The sequence below is a fragment of the Papio anubis genome, chromosome 5, assembly GCF_008728515.1.
Source record: "Papio anubis isolate 15944 chromosome 5, Panubis1.0, whole genome shotgun sequence".
Lineage (NCBI taxonomy): Eukaryota > Metazoa > Chordata > Mammalia > Primates > Cercopithecidae > Papio > Papio anubis.
This window is the reverse complement of record NC_044980.1, coordinates 105,642,636-105,654,712: the sequence shown is the minus strand read 5'-3', so window position 1 is coordinate 105,654,712 and position 12,077 is coordinate 105,642,636. Positions and strand designations below refer to the sequence as shown.

The window sequence follows — 12,077 nt, the reverse complement described above, 5'->3', positions numbered from 1 at the left end:
CATTTCTTTATTTCCAAAAGGCAGGTTCATGCAAATTGTTAGTGATTCAAATGAGGTAGATGGATCACATGGGGAGGTAAGAGGACTTTGGGAATCAGAAAATGTTTTGTAAAAAAGCAAAGCCCAAGAAGAGTTTTGAAGGCTGGCTAGGATTCTGACAGACATTTATGGTGGTCCCCACCAGTGCAGGCAAGGAAGGGAGGTGTAAAGTCACAGGGAGTGTTCAGGAAGAAGGAAGTGAGCCAGTTTGGCTGGAACTCAGTATTCTTGCAGATAACTGGATGGAAAGACTGAAAAAGAATTAAAAATTAGGTAATCTGGCACTCTTTATAATCCTGATTTTTCCTTTTTTTATGCTTCTTTGTATAAAAAGATGTCATTTCTTTAAGAGACTGTGAATCAGAATTCTCCACTAGAAAGTGGTGTAATCTCAGCTCACTGCAACCTCTGCCTCCTGGGTTCAAACTATTCTCATGCCTCAGCCTCCTAAGTAGCTGGGACCACAGGTGTGTGCCACCACACCGGCTAATTTTTGTATTTTTAGTAGAGATGGGGTTTTGATATGTCGCCCAGGCTGGTCTTGAACTCCTGGCCTCAAGTGATCCACCTGCCTTGGTGGGATTACAGGTGTGAGCCACTGCACCTGGCCAAGAATGTCTTAGCAAAGTATTCATGGCATTAGTGACCAGGGTTTCTAATCTTCTGTTACCTTGGTTCCCAGATGACTTGTCAGCCTTCGAGGTGCAGAGTGTGTGCTACTAGAACTCAAAACACTGGCTGTTTCGTGGTCCATTCGTGTAGTTGAACCCTAAAAATTAAGCAAATTATAGATAGTATAATTTAGACTATAGGTAAATACAGATAACTTCATGTTAAGGTACTCCAAATGAAGTGTTTTTATGATAAAGAAATAAATACATCATAAAAAGTATGACCATTATAACTGTTCAAACTATTTTTTACTTATAAGCTTACTAAGTATATTTTAGAGAAAAACTAAAGAAAAGAGGATTTCTTGCATATGAGCATTAAACTGCAGTATGGACTTAACCAAAGACTGAAGAAATTCTAGGGTAGTAATTTTTCATAGATCAAAATAAATAAAACCACATTCAGATAAGTTCACTGATGAAAAGCAATGAAGGAATGTTCAAATTCTGAAATGCTCCAAATTGCCAGAAAACTAAGTATGAATTTGCTATAGTCCAAGTTCTCTAAGATCTCACAGTTTAGAAAGGGCTGTTTGAAACTTTTACTGGAGAAAGACATGAAAAAAATAAATGACTGCAGTGCAATATAATATAAACACCACAGTAGAGGAATGAACAAAATACTGAGGGAAAACAGGAAGAAAGAAATTACTGCTTAGGGACTATTAGACGCTGTATAAAATCAGTAACAGTTAAGGTAGGCATTTTGCGACAGGAGACTGACTGATGGAAGAGACTGTGCAAAGGTACAAATATGGAGAGCGTGGAGTGTTCCAATGTAACGTGAATAGAACACAAGGTGTATGGTCAGAGATAAAGATTGGGTTAAATCAATAAGTATCTTGTGTCATTTCAAAGACGTTGCTGTCAAGCTGTGGAGTCACTGGACTTCAGGTAGGAGAATGGTACAATCAGAATTATGTCTTAAAAACAGCATGGAGAGATCACAGGTAGGAAATGAGGGAGAGGGTATTTTCAGTAGTTGAGTGGTTCTGAGGGCACAAACTAAGACAGTGATAATAGAGAAGTGGGGATGCTCTTGAAGGATATTCAGGGGGTCAAATTAATTGGCTTGAATAACTTGACTGGATGTGAGTAAAGAGGCTGGGAGTCAAGGACAACTTGGAGGTGCCAAGCTTGGATAAATGGTAAGTAATGATGCTATTAATGGATATTGGAAACTCAGAAATAAACGATGGCTTTCATTTGGGAACTGAGCTCACCTTTGAATCTGACATCCAGTAAGAATGCCCAATGGGCATCTGAAAACATAGGATGCAACTCGGGACAGGAGCTGGAGTTGCAGATAAATATCTGGGACCCCACAGCTAAATCCATTCATTAATAATTAAGGAAATGACTCTAAGAATAGTGTCAGCAATATTTGCAGGCACTCTTTTGCAGTTCTCAACCTTGCAAAACGAAAAGCTAAAATGTAAGTTATTTGAGGACAGAAACTTTATTCTGTTCACTGCTGCATTCTTAGTACCAAGGGTGATCTTAGGATTAGTAGTTATCCACAAAATATTTGTTGAATTATAAATAAATGAGGAGCTATTAGTAAAATCCATAAGAATGTCAAGACGCAGGACATCTTCGAGTTGTCTTTGAGATATATATGCTCTGGCTAATTGGAGAAGGGAAGAGAAAACCACAATGGGAGTAAAAGGTTCTGAGGACCGTGAGATGGCACCTCCTACTCTAGAGGGTACAAGGGGTAGAATTTTGGAACCAACACACCTTATAATTTCCTTTTGTGCATAAACTTCACTTTTGGTGATTTTTTCTTTTTCTGTCTTTCTTTTTTTTTTAGAGATGAGGTTTCACTATGTTTCCCAGGCTGGCCTTGAACTCTTGGGCTCAAGTGATCCACTCACCTCAGCCTCCAGAGTAGCTGGGACTATAGGAATGAGCCTATGAGCCTAGCTATGGTGACGTATTAGAAACTTTTCTTCTCTGTTAGCTAGCAACCTAAACTGTTTGCCAGTTAATTTCCACTTTGGTAGACAACATAGGAAACTGCTAACAATGCATTCCTAAGTGATTTGTCAGGATTTTTACCAAGTAATAATTAAGTGCTCATACAGAGATTTCTGAATTCTTCATAAATTCCTTGTTCAAATTTGTTATAAATTTGTTATAAAGTCCTTAAATAGGTGATACTCCAAAGTTATTTTTTATGAGGGCTGCTTAGAACTTCTGTATAAGTCATGTTATAAGCTAAGGTGAGGTTTTCCTGACTAGTACACAAAACTATTTTAGACCATCATTCACAATAATTAGCTATTTTAGATCAGCATTTTTAAGAGAAAACTACATTTGTCAAAACTCATTCAACTGTACACTTAAAATGGATACATTTTATCACACACTAATCTTTCTTCAATAAAAGTGATCTTTAAAAAATCCTAACTTGAGAGGTTTTAAAAAATATGTCCCCATATAAAAGCAAGAAAATCCATTCTTCATTTTATTCATATTCACATAGGGAAGTCTGGGGTTGGACTGAGAATACTAGCCCAGAGACCAGAGTGGCTCCCCTTTCCAGTCTCTACTTCCTTTGTGGGTCTGGACTCTTTACGCTTCAGGGACACTTCTAGGACAAAACTAATTACTAATCCTCCTTAGGGAAGGGAAAAGAGGCATCAAGGAAAGACTCATCTTACATCTCTTTCCACTGCCACCAGCTATTGACTGCTTCTGGAATGGTCTTTAAATCCACATGCAACCAAGCAACAAATATTGCCCGAGCCCCTGCTACTTTCCAGGTAGTATGCTAGTCACCAGGGATATAACTAAGACATTCTCAACCACACTACACACAGTATCTAGATGAGAAGCTGAACATGAAAATACATGTGGGTAAGTGCTTTGACAGAAACTGTATGAACACACAGGAAGACGCACAATTCAGTCTTGGTTCCTGAAAAAATGGCATCTGAATTTGGACTTGAACCATGAGGAGTAATTTAGTTAATAATAAGAATGAGGGAGATTAGCCACAAGGCAGCCCAGGCAGAGGCAGAGGCATAAGCAAGGGTCAGAAAGAACATGGTATATTTGTGTTTGTGTGTGTGTGTGGAGAGGAAGGGGAGGGAGAACTACAAATAAATCTGAACATAAGGAGCTCACTCTGGTTGTAATTAATAGAGGTAGATCTGAGGGACCGAGACTCAGGCTAAGGAGGATAGTTGGGGCTTTTTTAGTAAATTCAGACAAGGAACCTTTTTCTTGGTCTATAGAAGGGAAATGAGTCTTTGTCCTGAAGCAAACACACAATCTTTGAAGATGTCTAAATATCTTTACTGTTTGTAGGTAGCCTCCGAGACAGATCTTTGCCTCCTGGTATTCATGCCCTTTTGTAATTCCTTCCCCTTTAGTCTTGGCTAGATTTAGTGACTTGCTTCTAGTGAATAAAATGCTACAGAAGTGATGAGAAGCACTCTCAAGGTAAGGTTACAAAGACGTGGCTTCCATCTTGGGCACCTCTCTTGTTCCCTCTGAGGGAAGCCAGTTACTATGCTGTGAACTGCCCTGTGGTGAGGCCCATGTAACAAAGAACTGATGTCTCTCTGGCTGACACCCAATGAGGATCTGAGGCCTTCAATAGCCATAAGTGAGCTTAGAAGCAGATCCTCCGGTTATGCCCTGAGATGACTGCAGCCCCAGCCAATACCCTGAAGTCTTGTGGGAAACCCTGAACCAGAGACAGGCAGCTCAGCTGCACCAGGATTTGTGATCCATAGAAGCAAAAATAAGTGTCTAGTAATGCTGTTAAGTTTTGGGGGCAATTTGTTATGCAGCAATAGCTAACTAATGTACTACTTGAAACAAAAGAAAGCAGGAGGTTTAATTACGAAACAAGGGAAAACTTGTTTCCACAATAAAACATGTTTCTGACATTCATTTCAGTGTAGACACCAAATATTTTCTAAGCTTCAGTCTTAGTTATCTTCCTATGTAGCTCCTGGATTTTGAGACACTCCTCATTCCCCATCTGTCTCAGGAGAAATTCAGATGTATTTATTATTAGGAGATACCAAGGGGTACACATACCCGTACTCTCTATGAGCCTAGAACTTGGTCCATGAGAATCTATCTTTCTTGGGTGTTTTATTAAGGCTAGACCTGAGCCAACTTCTTTCAGAGTGACTTTCAGAGGGACCAGAGTCTCCCTATCCACAAGAAATGGTTAATAACTTCCTAAGAATTGTTTCCCACCCAACTCATAACTAAATTCTTCAGAAACTTGAGTGTGATGGACTTTCTCACAACCTCAAGACCTGCTAAGTCAGTCATGATTGCACATCCCTTGAATCAGCCTTGCTCACTGTCCAAAGATAGAAGCACTTGCTGTATCATTCCTGACTCTCAGTGTCAAACTGTGTGAGACCCTATTTCCCACTGTCCTTTTTCCTATCCAACCTTCCTGTAGAATCCACGTTAAATGCTTTATAAATACCCATACATCCTCAACTTTTTACTTCATGCTCCTTTTATTTCCTGGTCTTCAACTTTCTCTAAGACGTTGCTTTTTTTTTTTTTTTTTGAGATGGAGTCTTGCTCTGTTGCCCAGGCTAGAGTGCAGTGGTATGATCTCAGCTCACTACCAGCTCTGGCTCCCAGGTACAAGTGACTCTCCTGCCTCAGCCTCCAGAGTAGCTGGGATTATAGGCATGTGCCACCACTCCTGGCTAATTTTTGTATTTTTCGTAGAGACAGGGTTTCACCATGTTGACCAAGCTGGTCTCAAACTCCTGACCACAAGTAAGACATTGCTTCTTTGAAATGACTAGTAAATCCAACATATTTCTATATATTTCAGGTTGGATTTCTTTTGGTTATCACTTTCATAATTCTCTTCCTAGCTTTTAACAGCTTTGCACTGCAGTTATTCTATCCCACTTGTCTGGAAACATTGCAACTACAGATGAATCCAACTGTCTGTTTTCTCTATACCCTGACATGAAGTGCCGGGCAGCATTCAAGAAATGTGAGCATGTGAGAAACTTACGTAACTCGGTAGGATGCTGTCGATATACATTTATGGTCACCAATATACCTAGACCCTCCATGCCATAACTGCCATCTTTTTGTTTCCCTTGTCAGCTCTCCTTTCTTTGGCTATTTCTGATATCCTTCATTTTGTATTATACAAAACTGTGGCTCTTCTTCTCTTACTGCATATAACTTCTACTTTATAGAAAAATAGAAGCCAACAGACAAAATTTCCTCAACTTCTTGCTAACCAGAACCTTAAAATTACCTGCATATATATCCATCTCCAGCTTCTGCTGTGAAATCAGAGTTCCCCTCCTCCTATCTAAGGTCCATCCCTTTAGATGTGCTCTGGATCCTTTCTCTCATTTCTCTTTGATCTTAGTGATCTTCAGCTCTTCTCTACTGGCTCCTTTCCATCAGCATTCAAACATCCTCATCTTTTCTATCTTAAAAAACAGAAATAAATTTTCTCTCAAACTTATAGTCTGTATCAGTTAATGATCTTTTCTCTCTTGGGCAGTTCACATCTAGACATCTTTACAGTTAGCTAAAATTGCTTTCTTCTACTTTTTGTTTTCAGATGGAGTCTTGCTCTGTCGCCAGGCTGAAGTGCAGTGGCAGGATCTCGGCTCACTGCAACTTCTGCCTCCCGGGTTCAAGCGATTCTCCTGCCTCAGCTTCCCGAGTAGCTGGGATTACAGGCACACGCCGCCATGCCCAGCTAATTTTTGTATTTTTAGTAGAGACGGGTTTCACCATGTTGGCCAGGACGGTCTTGATCTCCTGACCTCATGATCTGCCCATCTCGGCCTCCCAAAGTGCTGGATTATAGGTGTGAGCCATCATGCCTGGCTGCTTCTCTTCTACTTTTTAACCTTCCATTTAACTTCGGCTCACTCCAATATAATATAGTAGGAAAGAAGGCCCAAGGAAATTGCATTTGACAAGATCAGCAATGAACTTTTTTTTTTTTTTTTTTTTTTTTGGTGAAACCCAAGGTGATTTTTTAGTCCTCGTGGCAATTGTGGAAATTGTTAACTTTTCCCTCTTTTTTGGAACAATATTATTCTACTGCTTTGGAATTTTAGCCTAGGTATTCATCTTCTCACTGTATACTCACTGGGGATGTAAAAATCTTTAATACCTTTAATTACCAATTCTTTACCCTTCCTCTCAATTCCAAATCTAATAGCCTACCTCATATTTCTACTTTGTGTGTTTATTTTTTTGAGACAGGGTTTCACTCTGTTGCCTAGGCTGGAGTGCAGTGGCATTATCTCAGCTCACTGCAGTCTTGACCTTCCAGGGTCAGATAATCCACCTCGGCCTCCCAAGTAGCTGGGACTGCAGGCACATGCCACCACGCGTGAGTAATTTTTTTTTGTATTTTTTGTAGAGACAGGGTCTCCCTATGTTGCCGAGACTGGTCTCAAACTCTTGGGTTCAAGTGATTCACCTGCCTTTGCTTTCGAAAGTGCTGGGATTACAGGCGTGAGCTACTGCACCCAGCTGCATTTCTGCTTTGACGTCTCAGACCTAACATCTTTAAAGTTAAACTTAACATTTTTTTCAAAACTAGACTCTTATTTTCTCTCACAAACCTCCTCCTTATCTAGCGTTATTACTAAATTGCCTACCCTTCTAGCTGCCTAACAGAAACCTAGGAGTAATTCTTGACTTCTCCTTCCCCCTAAACACTCATATCCAATCCCTAAGCTTGACTGGTTCTACTTCTTGAATATTCTCAGATACTGAAATCTACCAATTTATAGGACATACAGATTATAAAGAAACATGTTGAAGTATATCATGGGGAGTTATCAGCAAAACCGAGAGTATGAGACACTATAAAAAAAACCTTTGGAAGCCAGGCATGATGGCTCACACCTGTAATCCCAGCAACTAAGGAGGCTGAGGCAGAAGGGCTGCTTGAGATCAGTTTGAGTTCAAGACCAGCCGGGGGAACAGAGGGAGGCCTAGGGCATGGTGGTGAGCACCTATAGTGCCAGCTACTCGAGAGGATTGCTTGAGCCCAGGTGTTCAAGGCTTCAGTGAGCTGTCATTGTGCCACCGCACTCTAGCCTGGGTGACAGAGTGAGATCCTGACTAAAAAAACAAAACCAAAAATAAAACCCCAGGAAACCATAAAGAAAAAAGAAAAACAACTTTAGTTCTTCAATAACTAAGTGTCCATAAAACAAAAAGAAGGAACATACAGATTAGAATGACATCAGAGATACACTAATTCCTATTCACGGACCTTATCTGGACCCTGAGGCAAATAAACTGTGAAAAAGACATGAAACAACTACAAGTTTGAATACTGACTGGATAGATGATGCTATTAAAACAATTACTGTCAGAGTCTTTGGAGATGTAATAATGGCACTGCAGTTATTTATTTTTTTAATTTTTTAATTTTTTTGAGACAGTCTCACTTTCTTGCCCAGGCCAGAGTGCAGTGGCACTATCTTGGTTCACTGCAATCTCTGCCTCCCGGATTCAAGTGACTCTCCTGCCTCAGTTTCCCGAGTACCTGGGACTACAGGTGCACACCACCACTCCCGGCTAATTTTTGTATTTTCAGTAGAGACAGGGTTTCACCATGTTGGCCAGGCTGGTCTCGAACTCCTGACCTCAAGTTATCCGCTCGCCCCAGCCTCCGGAAATGCTGAGATTACAGGTGTGAGCCACCGCACCTGGCCAGTTATATATTTCTAATAAGTACTTTTATCTTTTGTAAATACACAGTGAAATAGGGAAGAAGTGATGATGATGACTGGAATCTTGTTAAAAAGTAAATTGGGAGGTTAAGGTGAATGGGTTACATGTGGATATGAACCACTATATTATTGTCTTTGTATATGTTTAAAATTTTCCATAAGAAAAAGTTTTAAAAACCAGTGGCAGCAGAGTGGGTTTTTCTATCATTCCATCTTTTTCTTACTTTTAATTGAACTTTATTATTATATACTGGCTATTACCAGAGACCTGGTTCTAAATTTCAAATAGAAAAGCTGGGGTTGCTTGAAAAAAAGAAAAAATAGTGAAAGAAAAAATGGATTAAAAACTTCTATATCTATAAACCATATAAAGATAGGAAAAGATATCTCAGAAGTATTATTAAATGACAGAAGTAAGTTGTAGTATAGTATAAAAAATAATGTTTATGTAAAAAATTGTATAAGGTTGATTCAAAAGTAACAATGTAACTTATAAGAAGAATAAAAAGTACTGGAAAAACTAATTTCTTAAATTCCCCAAATAACAAATTACAAAAACCTAGAACTCTCTAACATACAATTACCATAGTAAACTGTCAAATTATAATTGTCATAGAAACACTCTGACGTATAGAAGATATTTAGTTGGGCGGAGCAAGATGGCCGAATAGGAGCAGCTCCAGTCTCCAACTCCCAGCGCCAGCGACACAGAAGACCGGTGATTTCGGCATTTTCAACTGAGGTACTGGGTTCATCTCACTGGGGAGTGCCGGACGATCGGTACTGGTCAGCTGCTGCAGCCCGACCAGCGAGAGCTGAAGCAGGGCCGCAGGCATTGCCTCTCACCTGGGAAGCTAAGGGGAAGGGAATCCCTTTTCCTAGCCAGGGAACTGAGACACACAACACCTGAGAATCGGGTGGACTTGACCCCAATACTGCTTTGGAGCAAACAGGCACACCAGAGATCACTATATCCCACACCTGGTCGGGAGGGTCCCACACCCACGGAGCTCATTGCTATCACAGCAGTCTGTGATCTACCGCAAGGCAGCAGCCAGGCTGGGGAGGGGCCCCACCGCTGAGGCTTAAGTAGGTAAACAAAGCTGCTGGGAAGCTCCAACTGCGGAGCCTCTCCCACAGCAGCTCAAGGAAACCTGCCTTGGGTCTCTGTGACTCCACTCTGGGCAGGGCACAGAACACAACAAAGCAGCAGACACCTCTTGCAGACGAAACGACTCTGTCTGACAGCTTTCAAAGAGGCAGTGGACTCCCAACACGGAGGTTGAGATCTGAGAAGGGACAGACTCCCTGCTCAAGCGGTCCCTGACCCCGGAGTAGCCTAACTGGGAGACATCCCCCACCAGCACACCTCACAGGGGTGGAGTACACCCCTGAGAGGAAGCTTCCCAAAGCAGTTAGAATCAGACAGCTACACTCGCCAAGTTCAGAAATATTCCTATCTCTGCAGCCTCCTGCTGCTGACAATTCAGGCAACAGGGTCTGGAGTGGACCTCAAGCAATCTCCAACAGACTTACAGCTGAGGGTCCTGACTGTTAGGAAGGAAAAACTCAAACAGGAAGGACACTCTACACCAAACCCCATCAGTACATCACCATCATCAAAGACCAGAGGTAGATGCAAACCAAACATGTGCTGCCAAGTGCCGGCACCAAAGTGTCACCACCATCTCCCCGCAAAGGGAGCGCAGAGCTCATCGCCAGCAACGGATCGTGCTGGACGGAGAATGACTTTGACGAGATGAGAGAAGAAGGCTTCAGTCCATCAAATTTCTCAGAGCTAAAGGAGGAATGGCTTTACCCAGCGAAAGAAACTAAAAATCTTGAAAAAAGTGGAAGAATCTGATGGCTAGGAGTAATTAATGCAAAAGAAGGTCATAAAACTTAAATGAAAGAGATGAAAACCGCAATATTAATGAAATACGCGGACAAATGCACAAGCTTCAGTAACCGGACATTCACTAACTGGAAGAAAAGAGTATCAGCCATTGAGGATCAAAATGAATGAAAATGTAGCGAAGAGAAACCAAAAGAAAAAGAAGAAAAGAAATGAACAAAGCCTGCAAGAAGTATGGGATTATGTAAAAAGACCAAATCTCCGTCTGATTGGGTGCCTGAAAGTGAGGGGGAAAATGGAACCAAGTTGGAAAAACACTCTTCAGGATATCATCCAGGAGAACTTCCCAACCTAGTAGGCAGGCCAACATTCAAATCCAGGAAATACAGAGAACGCCACAAAGATACCCTCGAGAAGAGCAACTCCAAGACACATATAATTGCCAGATTCACCAAAGTTGAAATGAAGGAAAAGTCTTATAAGGTTAGAGAGAAAGGTCGTGGGTTACCCACAAAGGGAAGCCCATCAGGACCACAGCAGATCTCTCGCAGAAACTCTCCGGGCCAGAAGAGAGCAAATAATATTCAACATTCTTAAAGAAAAGAATTTTCAACCCAGAATTTCATCCAGCCAAACTAAGTTTCATAAGGAAGGAGAAATAAAATCCTTTTACAGATAAAGCAAACGCTTAGAGGTCACCACTAGGCCTGCCTTTACAAGAGACCCTTCTGAAGGAAGCACTAAACATGGAAAGGAACAACCGGTAACAGCCATCTCAAAACATGCCAAAAATGTAAAGACCATCGAGGCTGCTAGGAAGAAACTGCATCAACTAACGAAAGCAAAAATAACCAGTTAATATCATAATGGCAGGATCAAGTTCACACATGCTAACAATCTTAACCTTTAAATGTAAAATGGACTAAATACACTCCAATTAAAGACACAGACTGGCAACTGATAAAGAGTCAAGACTCCATCAGTCTGCTGTATTCAGGAGACTCCATCTCACACGCAGAGACATAAGCATAGGCTCAAAATAAAGGGATGGAGGAAGATTTACCAAGCAAAATGGAGAACAAAAAAAGCGGGGTGCAATACTAGTCTCTGATAAAAACAGACTTTAAAACCATCAAAAGATCAAAAGAGACAAAGAAGGCCATTACATAATGGTAGTTAGGATCAATTCAACAGGAAGAGCTAACTATCCTAATATATATGCACCCAATATAGGAGCACCCAGATTCACAAAGCAAGTCCTTAGAGACTTACAAAGAGACCTCAGGGACTCCCATACAATAATAATGTATTCTCAAACACCTCCACTGGCCAACATTAGACAGATCAACGACAGAAAGTTAACAAGGATATCCAGGAATTGAACTCATCTCTGCAGCAGCAAGCAGACCCAATGAGTATTAATCTATAGAACTCTCCACCCCAAATCAACAGAACATACATTCTTCAGCACCACATCGCATTCTACATTCCAAAATTGACCACGAATTGGAAGTAAAGCACTCCTCAGCAAAATGTGTAATAAGAACAGAAATTATAACAAACTGTCTCAGACCACAGTGCAATCAAACTAGAACTCAGGACTAAGAAACCTGCTAATCAAACCGCCAACTACATGGAAACTGAACAACCCTGCTCCTGGAATGACTACTGGGTACATAACGTAAGGAAGGCAGAAATAAAGATGTTCTTGAAACCAATGAGAATCAAAGATACAACATACCAGAATCTCTGGGACACATTTAAAGCAGTGTGTAGAGGGGAAATTTA

The 12,077-nt window shown here is 40.9% G+C and overlaps 1 protein-coding gene across 19 annotated transcripts in view; it reads right to left on the bottom strand.

Annotated features, from left to right (window-relative positions):
• APC (APC regulator of WNT signaling pathway) overlaps nt 1-12,077 on the bottom strand; it is a 148,335-nt gene that overhangs the window by 29,606 nt on the left and 106,652 nt on the right. For all 19 annotated transcript variants that reach the window (XM_017959777.2, XM_003899993.5, XM_031666392.1 and 16 more), the window contains one exon: nt 710-808. In XM_017959777.2, the coding sequence (XP_017815266.1) occupies nt 710-808 (99 nt within the window). The remainder of the gene's footprint in view (nt 1-709; nt 809-12,077) is intronic.